This window comes from Equus caballus, chromosome 17, assembly GCF_041296265.1.
Source record: "Equus caballus isolate H_3958 breed thoroughbred chromosome 17, TB-T2T, whole genome shotgun sequence".
NCBI lineage: Eukaryota > Metazoa > Chordata > Mammalia > Perissodactyla > Equidae > Equus > Equus caballus.
Window position 1 is genome coordinate 100,929,163 of NC_091700.1, and position 12,036 is coordinate 100,941,198.

Consider the following 12,036-nt stretch of genomic DNA (forward strand, 5'->3'; position numbering starts at 1 on the left):
CACCCTGCTGCTCCCGTCAGGTTTTCCAGGAATTGCAGCCAGAGGAGCCAGTCCTGATGCCCCTCAGCCCGGCCCAGACTGGCGTCCAGACCGACCTCCAGCGCACGCCTCACGTCCAGCTCACAGACGGCGCCTGGTGACGTCCTGTTCCTGAATGGCCTGCGGGCTTGCCCTCCCCTCCATCCTATAAATCGGCTTCTGCCTTCGCTCTGTGCAGTCTCTCCACCGTCTTCCTCTCACAAGCCTGCAGACACCGAGCATCTCCCCATGATCCTCTGCCGAAGTCGGTTTCTCTTCTCCTGTCCCAGTTGGACGCTCGCCTCACCAGCCCCCAAACAGCATGGAGTCCATGGCTGATCCGGGGCTGGTCTATGCACGGTTGGGGGAGGGCGTGGCCTTCGGTCAACCTGCTGGTCCCCGTGGGGTGTGGATTTTAGCTGCAAGGACACAATGGCAAAACTCTGCTTCTCTGGGGCCGGCCCGGTGGTGCAGTGGTTAAGTTCTTGCACTCGGCTTCGGTAGCCGGGGTTCACGGGTTTGGGTCCCAGGCACAGACCTAGCACTGCTCATCAAGCCATGCTGAGGCACCGTCCCGCACAGAATAGAGGAAGATGGGCATGGATGTCAGCATAGCAACAATCTTCCTCACCAAAAAAACCCAAAAAAACAAAACAAGAAAACAAAACACAACTCTGCTTCTCTGGATGGTTTGTTTTCAGTCGAGGGCACATTTCCCCAGCAGCCCCTGCTGTGGTCGCCCAGGCCAACGGCTGTCAGAAATCCCGAGGCCTGGGCAGGTGGCAGACCACACGGTGGAGGGGCAGCGACCCCTGGCATGCCACCCCGGCCTGGCTCAGACCAGCCACACTGACCTTCTAACTCCAGTGTCCACTATCGTCCACACACGTCACAAGGATTCCCTCCCAGGGACAAGCACCCATCTGCAGCGCCCGAGTCAGCCATTTCACTCTGTTCTGTTTACGAGCTGAACAGCCTGTCTTAAATAACGGGGTAGATGGTTGCCATCTGCCTCCTGGGAAACGATGACGGGACGGTCCTCTGGCTTTTCCTCCCGTCCCTGGGCCCCCAGACCTCAAATCACCATTCATCCCTCTGCGCAGTCACTGGGAGCAGGCCCGAGCCAAGCCAGCAGGGCCACTGACCATTGAGCATCTGCCGGTGGGAGGCCAGCCAGGTGGGCACCAATTTATCACTTCTTCCTTAAAACGACTGACATTCCCAGCCTAATGCCAAGTTTGGGAGCAGCACTTCGGCCCGGGGCTTGGTCACCAGCATGGCCTCGGTGGAGCAGTTTCCTAGCCTCCCCGGCTCGGGGCCTCTGCGTTCCTCCAGTGCCCGAGGTCTCCAGTCAGCCCTTGTCACTGGCACAGACTCAGGACTCTGCTGCCCTCGGTCCCTCGGCTGTCCCAGGCGGGCCAGGCACCTGCTCACAGGCTACCCCTCCCAGAGGGCCCGGCTGTTTGTGGAGTCGGCATGACTGTCCTTGTCTGACGAAGCCAGGACTGGTCTCTCCCGGGTCCTGCAGTGGACTCTCTGCAGCGCACCCCACGTTCGTTGGTTCTGCACAGTCACAGCCAATGAAACCCCTCCAGGCGCCGAGTGGACATGGTGTCTCGAGCTCTCCTGAGATCTTCGCGCAGGCGTTTTCTGCAGGCACCAGAAGAGTCTCTGCCCATAGGCACGCGGGAACCAGGTCTTGCAGTCGGGGGAACAAGGAAATGTGCTCCGGGAACGGGCGTCACTGAGGCCACTGTGCTCGCTGGAGTGAGGGCTACACTGTGGGCCGAGGAGGGGTCAAGCCCAGCGCCAGGCCCAAGGGACAAGGGGACGGCCCGCTGTCCTGACCGTCTCAGCAGGAGGGCTTGAGGGCAGGAGGGTGGGAGAGCCCGGGGTCGGGTGTGTGCAGGACCTGGGCAGTCCCCAAGCTGAGACGGACCAGCTTGTTCACCTAACTCTCCCAGGACACTGGACACGAGGCCCTGGGGCCCACGGGAGGGAAGGTGGAGACGGTGGGCGCCCTCTTGACAGGTTTGGCCAAGATTTGTGGTTATTTCGGAAATGCACCATACATCTGACGTGAAGTCCTGGTTAAATGCGTCTGGAATTTACCCAAAATGTCTAAACTCCACTTTCAAAAGATTCAGGGTCCGAGGGGCCAACGGGCCAACGCCAACTTCCATGCCGGGGGGGGGGGGGGGGCGGGGGTGGGATGGGGGGGCTGTTCTGGGAGATTCCCACACACCCCACCCCTGGAAGAGCTCCACCCACCACCGCTGCGGGACGTTGCCTCCAGCACAGAAGTGGGGCTGCATCTGTGTGTCTGACGCTCAGCAGGTGCCCCCAAGTTTGTGAGGAAATAAATCGACACATTCGAGAAGCGACGAGGATGAACCCCTGCAGGCCGGGGTCCCTGAAAGCGCTCTGGCCGGAGGGTCCTGGCTAGCGGGATCTGCGCCTGACCCCAGGCCTCCAGACGGACGCACTGTTCAGCAGATAAGGGTTTATCTTGGCCCAAGGGCCATGCAGGAAGGAAGCACTTGCTGTGCTGGAATGTGAACCATCCGCCGCAGCCAAGAGCACGCCTTCTCCTCTCGGCCTCCTCGCCCGCTGCTCCCTCTTCCCGAGACCTGTGGGTGACGACAAGTCGTAACCCGGACAAGGCACCGAGGGCGGGGCCTGCTGTTCTGAGAAGAGAAAGGGCGAAGGGACCGTCCCTCGTGCAGAGAATGGGGCCTGGCTCATCCCACACGCGGGGCCATCAGAGACCAAGCTCCGGAAACCCACCCGGGCTGTCCCGCTGGGCACAGCCGCCGGCACAGGGGGTGGACGGGACACTGGCTCCTTGTGGCACTGAGGGGGCAGAGACTTCTTGGGGTGACGAGGTCCACTCGGCCCCCGGGCTCGTCTTCCCCACCTGCCGCCTTCGATCTGCCCACAGGGTCCGACTGGGGTTCACTGGCACGGGCTGAATTTGGACACTTGGTAAACCAAGAGGGATCTCGGAGGCTGCACTTCCATTTCAGCAGGAACGGCCACGCGAGCTCGGGGCTGCAGGAAGCTGCCTGAGAACGACGGAAACAGCGCGGAAGTGCCTGACTTGCCCCGGGCGCTGAGACTGGGGGCGGGGAGTGTGCAGGTCCTTCCTGAGAGAGCCTGCGCCCACCTCCCGCCATCCTCATTCGCGACGCAGTGAGGAGAGCCCACGAGGGCACAGACGGCACCTGGTCCAGCGGACTTGGGGGGAGGGCGAGAGGCTTGCAAGGGTCACAGGGTCCTCGCAGGACCAGAGACCAGGCGTGGGGGCCGCTCCATCTGCTGGAGACTCATTTATTTAATGCACCTGGTGCGAGCAGCTGCGAGAGATTTATTTTCTAAACCCCGGCTCAGGAAACGATTCGCTTCTCCTTCCTGCCCGGCTGCCTGCCACCCAGGATCCCACTAAGAAGTTGTCTCTGCTTTTCAAACAACTCAAGTCAGCCAAGACACCCCTCACATGGGAACACCATGGCCCGGGGCTGCCACGGCCTCTTTTGGAGCAAAAGCCCATGATTTTAAACAAATGGTGTTGGAAGAGGGGCCGCTTCCTCCTTGTATTGGGAGGATCCCAGGGGGTCAGACTCTTCAACAGGAGACACTAGATAACTTCTTTATAATCTAGGAAAGGACAATCTAAAGTCCGGGACCTAAAACCATCCAATAAATTTGAATATACAATTCAAAAATAAATTGGTTTAGCAAATTGACAACAAAAACTCTGCTAAAAAACAACAGCCAAAACGACACGAAGCTGATCCTGCTGTGAGGCCCCCACGTCTGCCTGGGGCCCAGGGAGGGCACTGTCGGCCCCTGGGGAGCCAGGGTCACAGGTGACCCCGAGGGGAGGGCTCGCTTCAGACGCCCTCGCTGTGCGGACGTGGGCTATGGTTCCCCCAATAACGGAGGCCGGGCTGCCCCGCCCTGGCCACTGGGAGGCGGCCACCCGCCCCTTCCTGTGTTCAGCGGACCGTCTCCTCTGCTCCCCTGGGCCGGGTCTGCGATGTGGGCGAGTCAGGTGAGGCGGGCGGCTGGTGCGTGGACGGGTGGGTGACGGCATGCCGCAGCCCGCTGAGCTCCGGCCGGCCAGGCCCTGTGAGCAGCCCGGGTCCTCCCTTCAGGCTCCCTTCAGGCTCGCCCTGAAACTGCAGCTCTGATGCCCCACGCGTGGGGGCCTGCTGCAGCACCGGCCGTGGTCAGAGCCTGTCCCCTCACCTCGGGCACAGGTGCCACGGAGATCACGGGCACGGGCCCAGCGTGGTGATATGGCTCACACGTGGGGCACCCAACTGGCGCCCGGCGGAGCCGGCTCAGCTGATGGGGCTCCACGGTTCTACCAGTGGGTTAAAATTCATGCAACAGGACACCAAACATGTCAGTTTGTGTAATAATTTAAAATAATATTGGCAAAAAAGGACTCACAAAGAGCTGAGGAAAGATTCTGCTACCTTTAGTACAAATGGCTAATTTGCAAAATCTATCAAGAGTTCCTAGAAATCAAGAAAAACAGGTGAAGAATGTGGACAAATGATTCACAGAAAAAGAAATGCAAGGTTCTGAGACATGAAGCTCAGTCTCACTCATTAGCGGGAAGAACACAGACTGAAAGGTCTGGGTGTCACTTCCACCGTTTATATCGGAGGAGATCAAAAAGTTAAAAAAGGACACAGAAAGGTGGCGAGGGGACTGGGCACGCCCGCCCAGCTGCGGGGGCTGATTTGAGCTGGATCCATGTCAAAATGAAAGCTGAACACGGCTGACTCTGCAATTCCATTCCCACAAGTTTATTACAGACAAACCTCGACGCGTGAGGGTGCCCAGCAAACAGGCCGTCTCTCTGGGCTTGTTGTAACGACAAAAAACTGGAAATGGCCTAGACATCTGCCAGACGTATCGGCTAAGCCAATGGCGCCTCCACCAGCGGCAGGTGCTGACGTGAACATCCGTGCGTCTGACACAGAGCACGTCCACGATGAGCCGGAGGCAAAGGCAAGGTCAGATCCCGGGGACGGTACGCCCCCGTTCGTGTAAAACACAGCGGACTGCACACACGTTTACAGGCCTAGAATGTTGTGAGATCTGGGAGCTGAGGCGCCCCGGGAAGGCGCTGAACCGGCTGGACAGGTGCAGGCCCGGGACGGGCTTTCTCTTCTCCCTGGTGGGAGGTTACGTTTCATACCTATGCATCTCCTGCCTTTTTAAAAGCAAAACCCACTTGCTTAAAAAAGCAGCTTCAGTGGATAGGGGGCAGACCTCGAGCAGGTGCTGCTGCTCCTGAAGTGACGGAAATGGTCACGACCCTGAAAACCACCACCAGCCCGAAGGACCCAGACTCACGGCTCTGAGGGAGCTGGGGCGGACGCAGACTTACTTTGAACGCATGTGACAAAATCTGGGTGTTTGGTGTACGGAGATCCATATTTACTGATACAATCTGCAAGACAGAAAGGACACCAGTCACTCTGCAGCCACGAGGACGGGACAGGCTTCAGAACGAGGATCCAGCCTCCAGCAACACCGCAGTCCAGCTCCCATTAGGACTGAACATTTTAACACCGAGAAGCAGGCACGTTTCCTCCTCCACGGAAACGGCAGAACTCTGCACCCAGAGAGCTCATCGCCTGCAGCCCCTGGACGAGTCCTCCTGGTGTCGTACAAAACAACCGCTAACAGTCGGGGAGTTTTCTGATCCGAGTCAGAGACCTAATCCTCCATTTCAAACCAACCCATCTGGAAACACTGCGCTTAACGGGAAGGTCAGCCTGCTGTGGACGGAGGCTCCCAGCCGTCTGATGTGCTGGGGGGCGGGGAGGCGAGGCTTTCTGCGCACAAGCGCCTGGGAGGACCTGGAGCTCGACCGCGTGCAGCACGGCTGTTGAGCCACTTCACCTGGTCCTTCAGTGGGTCCTGCTGCTGATCCGGCCGGGAGGACGTCAGCAGGGGCAACAGAGGGAACCTGGAGGGCGGCTCGTGGGACGCCAGCCCCCTTTGTCTCAGAAACAAACCTGTGTGCCCGGGAGCAAGGCCTGCAGAGGCCGACGGGAGCCCGGAAGTGGGCGGGTCTGGCTTTCAGAGCCAGTTACGGGTCCACTTTGCTTGTTGGCAGACGGGGACCCAGAGAAGGTGCCTCTAAGAGGCTATAGGCCAATGGAAAGTTTACCAAAATGTACCTTACAAAAGTAAAAGGAAGACCCCGGAATACGTTTCTCCCATGACAAGTGATGCGCATCCACAAATTCAGACGTGCTGATTAGAGGAGCAGTTCTCAGGGACCCGGCCTCTGTCAGGCTGTCCAGGAGGCCAGCACCACGGTCCCGAGGAGACTTGGGTCGCTGCCCTTCACCCTCATTCGCTCTGAGCGTCCAGCAGGACACCCTGGAGCCCTCCCTACACACAACGGCTGCTCCACGGCCAAGACAGGTTTGCCTGAATGTTCCTGTCCTTCACATTCAGCAAAAACATGTTTTAATGTTCTCAGTTTTAACCAATCATATTGTAAATATCAATAAATACAGCCCATATAAACAGGCGCCCTTTGGGGTCCTCAGTAACTTGAGAAAGGCAGAGTCCTGAGACCAGGACGTCTGAGAACCCCTCGATCAAGGATGCTCCCAAACAGGGAGCAGCGCCTGGAACAGGGCCGAGGAGCGCTGTGCAGACAGCGGCACTGGACTGAGGTTGCGTGAATGCGGATCACTGGGGCATGAAAGTCACAAACGAGCGGTTTGACCTGCGTGCTCCAGAAAGTTCCAAACGCACTATGTGACCAACAGCCCCTGCAGGGGCAGCTCGATGACGAGGTTTGACCTGCTGTTTCTCGGACATGTAACACACGCCCCCAGCATCCTTTACAACAACAAAGCGAGCAGGTTCAAACTTACCTAAGTATCTCGGGTAAAAGTAGTTCTGTGGAAGAAGAAACAGAAAGAGCGACAGTTACTGACAGGACTGAGGCTCCCTGGACGACACCGGTGGCAGCTGGTGAGTCGCGCCCCGCCCGCCTTTCCTGGTGGACAGAAACAGACCCTTGGGAGGCAGGTGTTGGAGGCGGGTGGCTCAGGGCCAGCAGGGTGAGAACCGCTCAGAAACCCGCTCTCCCCCTCCAAGACTGCAGAGCTGGGAGAGGAAGTGAGGGGACAGCCCAGGCCGTGACGCGGCTCCTGCAGAATGATGTTTGTGGAGCCGTAACCAGCAACAGCCGTGTCACTGGCGGCGACTCAGACAGAGCTGCCCCCAGCATCCTGCAGGAGAATGAGAAATGTCCCGCGCCAAATCCCAGCCTCAGACCCTGGAGGAGCCGGCGTCCTGGCAGGAGCGGGACCTGTGTGTGACTGCGGTGCACTCGCTGTGCTGGTGAGGCCTGAGGCTGCAGGGGAAACCCTGACAGTGTTTTCTCTTCTTGCGATGCACGTGCCTGCCTCAGGCTTGACTGCCCCGGTGTGGGCTCCAGGAGGGCCGTCTCCAGCAAGGGCGCTGCAGCCACACTCTGGACACGGAGCCAGGCCATGGAGCTCCCCAGTTTGGAGATCCTGGTTGATTCTGAGAACTGCCATTTGGACAACTTGGCGTTTTTCTCTCTTCCTGCACTTACGTTTTAAATTCACCAATAAAGAGTGTGCCCTAGAAATCCTAGGCCCCCACCCCAATGAAAGCAGAGCCACAGGCCAGTACTCTTCCTCTCTCTCCTCATGACCTCTGACCTCATTCTCTGTGACCTCTGATCTCTGACCTGGGTGTGCTGTATCATTTCCAGGTCCTGTGAGGAATAAACCTTTATTTTGTCAAAGTTCCCTGATGGTTGAGGGCGTCCTGCAATGGTAACAAGAACCACAGGGGGTCCAATCACAACACGGGTCATTGATCAGCTGAGACGGCACAAAACGAGGGCGTCTGCGGAGCCTTTTCATCTTGAATGCAAACCAAGACGTCCACGCGTCCAAGGGGCTGTCAAACCCCAGAACCACCCACCCTGACCACCAGCAGCGAGGCCAGCGGGATCTCTGTAGGAGCCTCTGATCAGGCCAGGCTCCGGGCCGTGGGTGGTTAGAGGAGGCCCACCCCCCGTCCACTCTGATCTCGGCTCAGGTCGGTCAGGGAGCAGCCTGGCCCTAAATCTTCTGATGGAACCAAGTAACCAGGTAGCGGCAGCACAAGATGCTGGTGTCAACTGTGTGCTGGTGCAACTCTGTATTTTTACATTACTTTGTTTAATCCTCACAACCACCTCCAAGGAATGTCTTTTTAATTAACTCCATCATCGCAGATGGGGAAACCGAGGCTCAAGATGGGTTGTGGAGTTTCACCCAGTCACGAAGCTGCAAAGGGCTTCCGATGGCGCCCGTGACCCCAGACAGCACTGCCCGAGTGGGCCATCCACAGAATTTACCAGGAAAGGCTCGAAAACAACCAAGAACTACGCGTGCGGGGCCAGTCCCACGTAAATGGCTGCTTCAGCACAGCCTTCCAGAAAGGCTGATTATCACATTCTTCAGAATCATGACTAGTCAAGACTTACGTGTGACATGTCTTAACAATGAGTTTTATTAATAGAAAACCACACTGCTCTATCAGTCACACCCATGGGAGTGCAGTGTTTGAAACCATGGGGCCACAGCCTGGTGACAGTCCATCCTAATTTGTGGGCTTGATTTCTCTGGGGTGAGGGAGGGCAGGAGCAAGTGCTAATGGGCGTGGATGGCTAAGGGAGAGGTCAGACAAACAGCAAAGCTGAGACAAATTCGCCTCTAGCTCCACCCTCTCCCAAGAGAAGGAGTCATTTCCCCTCGTGCTTCAGAGTCCCAGACAGAGAGCGAGGCTCTGGGAATCACTGTGGACACAGGGCCCCACATGCATCACAGGCTGGTCAGGCATAGACCTCAGCCTGAGTCTCAGGGCCAGTGACACTCATGAGCTGCACCCACAGGACCCATGGGGACCCCGGAGAGTGGCCCCAGCACAGACCCAAGGATCCGTTACCTATGAACTTTCCCTCTTTCTTTTTGACCCCACAAAGAGCAAGGCCTGGGAAGGTGGCTGTGTGAGCCAGTAGGTGGGAGAGGCGATGGGCAGGCCAGTGGGGGCAGGGCTACCCTGCTGGACATGGAGCCACTTGTCACCTGCAATCATTTTCCTCAGGGTCTGCCTCCACTTAGCTTAAATGGCTGAAGACAGAGAGAAGTGACAAAACTTCAGCTCACTAAACTGAGAGCTGTTGTCCAGGAGGACAAGGACAGCATCCATCTGCCCAGCACCCAGCCTGGTGCTGACCGTCCCCAGAAGGCCCACAGGAGCCACCACTGGATGAGCGGATGGATGGAGGGATGGATGGAAGAATGAGTGAACGGACATATGGAGGGAGGGAGAGAGGAATGGAGGGATGGAGGGATGGAAGAGTGAGTGAATCGACAGACAGGAGGGATGGAGGGATGGACGGAAGAATGTGTGAATGGACAGATGGAGGGATGGAGGGATGCATGGATGGAGGGATGAATGGATGGAGGGATGGATGGAGGGATGCAAGTAAGGATGGTTGGATGGAGGGATGGAAGGATTGAGGGATGGGTGGAAGAATGAGTGAATGGACATATGCAGGGATGGATGAAGTGATGGAGGGAGGGATGGAGGGATTGAAGGATGGAGGGATGGAAGGATTGAGGGATGGAGGGATGGATGGATGGATGGAGGGATGGAAGGATTGAGGGATGGAGGGATGGATGGAAGACTGTGTGAATGGACAGATGGGATGGATGGATGGAGGGATGAATGGATGGAGGGATGGAAGAGTGAGTGAATCAACAGATGGAGGGATAGAAGGATGGAGGGAGGGAGGGAGGGAGGGAGGGATGGATGGATGGAGGGGTGGATGGAAGAGTGAGTGAATGGACAGATGGAGGGATGAAAGAATGACTGAATGGATGGACAGATGAATGAATTTGTGAATGGATTAATGGACGAATGAGCAGGCAAACAGAAAGTCCGACAGTTTTCGCTGAGTTGGAGGAAGGTGGATTCTCCTTTTATTTACATCATAGACACACACCCTGGGAGGAAAATCTAGACGGGTGTTCTCAGCTTGCCTCTTTCAAATATGGAAGTTGAGTCCTACAGTTCCTCAAGCTTACAAACCGCCAATGCATTTTTAAAGCTTAGAGCCTTACTATTAACTGAGATCCACCTAAGTTGCCTTCTGCTGTTCACTCCGAGGGCCCCATGCTTCCAGGTGGCGACTGGACAGTGCAGGGCAGGGCATCCAACAACTAAGTTCTCACGATTACTGGAGGGACTGCCCGGAGCGAAGCAGCCCGTGCGGAGCGCACGCCCCGTCTGCGGGAGAGTGCCCGGCCCCAGGAGGCCCCAGGCGCTGGGGAGCCCACCTAGGGAGAACATCCTGCGTAAACAGAGCTGAGCGTCACCGACTCCTCAGATGCCGCCGGCTGCACTCCTGTGCCCTGTGGGTTTGTAAACACGGACCTGCGGCCAGAAGCACCTCGAGGAGCAGAGCCCAAGGCCAGGCTGGGTCCACCTGGGTCTAACCTGTTACGAAACTACAGGCAAGTGTTTCATGAACCAACCTCCTCTGTCTGCTCCCTAATTATTCTGTCACCCAAATGGTCACCTCGCTACTAAGAGGAAAGCAGCGGGGGACAAATAGGTAGTTGGTGAAATCCTTGAGATTTCCTGTTTGCGGACAGAACTTGCCGCCAGCCTCTGCTGTGCTGACCACCAGGACCCTCTCTGCCCAGCAGGGTCTGCACCCCACAGCCACCCACACCCCCACATGGCAAAAGTCGGGAGCAGCCGGGAGCTGAACACACCCCACACCGGGCCAGGTCACTGCAGGGCTTTCGGCCCGAACACCTGCTGGCACACCCCCAGCGGGGCCAGCGGGTCTGGAATCCCAGCTCCTTGGGACCTGGGCAAACTTCCTCGCCGGGCAGCCCGCCCAGCTGCAGCCCTGGCACTCCCTCCAAGGCCACCCTGTGGGGCTCTCCCCCAGGGCCTCCCATGCCGCTTGGCGAGGGTTTTTGGCGGCCTCTCTATCAAACTCGAGGCTCCGAGAGCAGACGTGCCTTCCACAAATGGTCAAAACCACAGGAGCTGTCTATCGAGGCGAACGTTACCAAGAGGGAGACACGATCTGAGCTCAGAGTGGGAGCAGACGAGTCACCCTCACGGAAGTGGGAGTGACGACCACATGCAGCTGGGAAGGTTCCAGAACTTGGTCAGTCCAGAGCCACGTTAACTCTGTGAGCTCCTCAGAGGCCAGCGGGCCCCTGCAGGGAGGAGCTGAACCGGTGGCATGACAGACGGCTCCCAGCCGGAGACTGCCACCTGCCATCTACACTGCCCTGAGCTCCTGCCTTTTGACACGTGAGCAACTTAGGGACGCCTCGCTCCAGCTCTGCTACAGGACGTCAGAGCACCCGCGAACGGGGGAACAGCTTTGCAGACACACTGACATCAGCTGCGCAGAAACCTTTTTGGTGTGGAACATCTAAGACTTTTACCTGGATTTACACAACATAACAGGGAGTCACATGTAATAAGTGGTTACTTTTCAAACAGTAAGCTAAGAATTTATTACTTCCTTTAATTAATAACTGCCTTACACCTTGTTTCCAAAAATCTTCATACAATTTGACAAGCAGGCTGAGACCCAGGTCGGCAGCAACTTTGCTCACTGACATGACACGTGTGTGAGATGTTCTCCAAGGGAAACAGTTGAAAAATTTACTAACTACACACGCTGTCAAGCCGGCACCCTGACTTCTAGGAGAGAATGTCGGGGTCGTGCGGCTGCAGCTGTCGTTACTGCAGTTTCTTTCCAGGAGCTGAGGAGTCACGGCTACAGGTTACCACCTCCACGATGGCCTCCGGGAGACTCTCTCCTAAGCCGGAGCAGCCTCCCACAGTCCCACCCGCAGACCCCGAGGTCCTGACCCCCAGGCCACCTGCTCAGCTCTGCATGGTTCTCTAGTGCGG

At 57.4% G+C, this 12,036-nt stretch overlaps 1 protein-coding gene across 2 annotated transcripts in view; it reads right to left on the reverse strand.

The window, feature by feature from the left end:
- GAS6 (growth arrest specific 6) overlaps positions 1-12,036 on the reverse strand; it is a 42,350-nt gene that overhangs the window by 18,103 nt on the left and 12,211 nt on the right. For both annotated transcript variants that reach the window (XM_023621923.2, XM_070240543.1), the window contains exons 3-4: positions 6,936-6,960; positions 5,426-5,488 (exon numbers count right to left, since the gene is read on the reverse strand). In XM_023621923.2, coding sequence (XP_023477691.2) covers positions 5,426-5,488; positions 6,936-6,960 — 88 coding nt within the window. The remainder of the gene's footprint in view (positions 1-5,425; positions 5,489-6,935; positions 6,961-12,036) is intronic.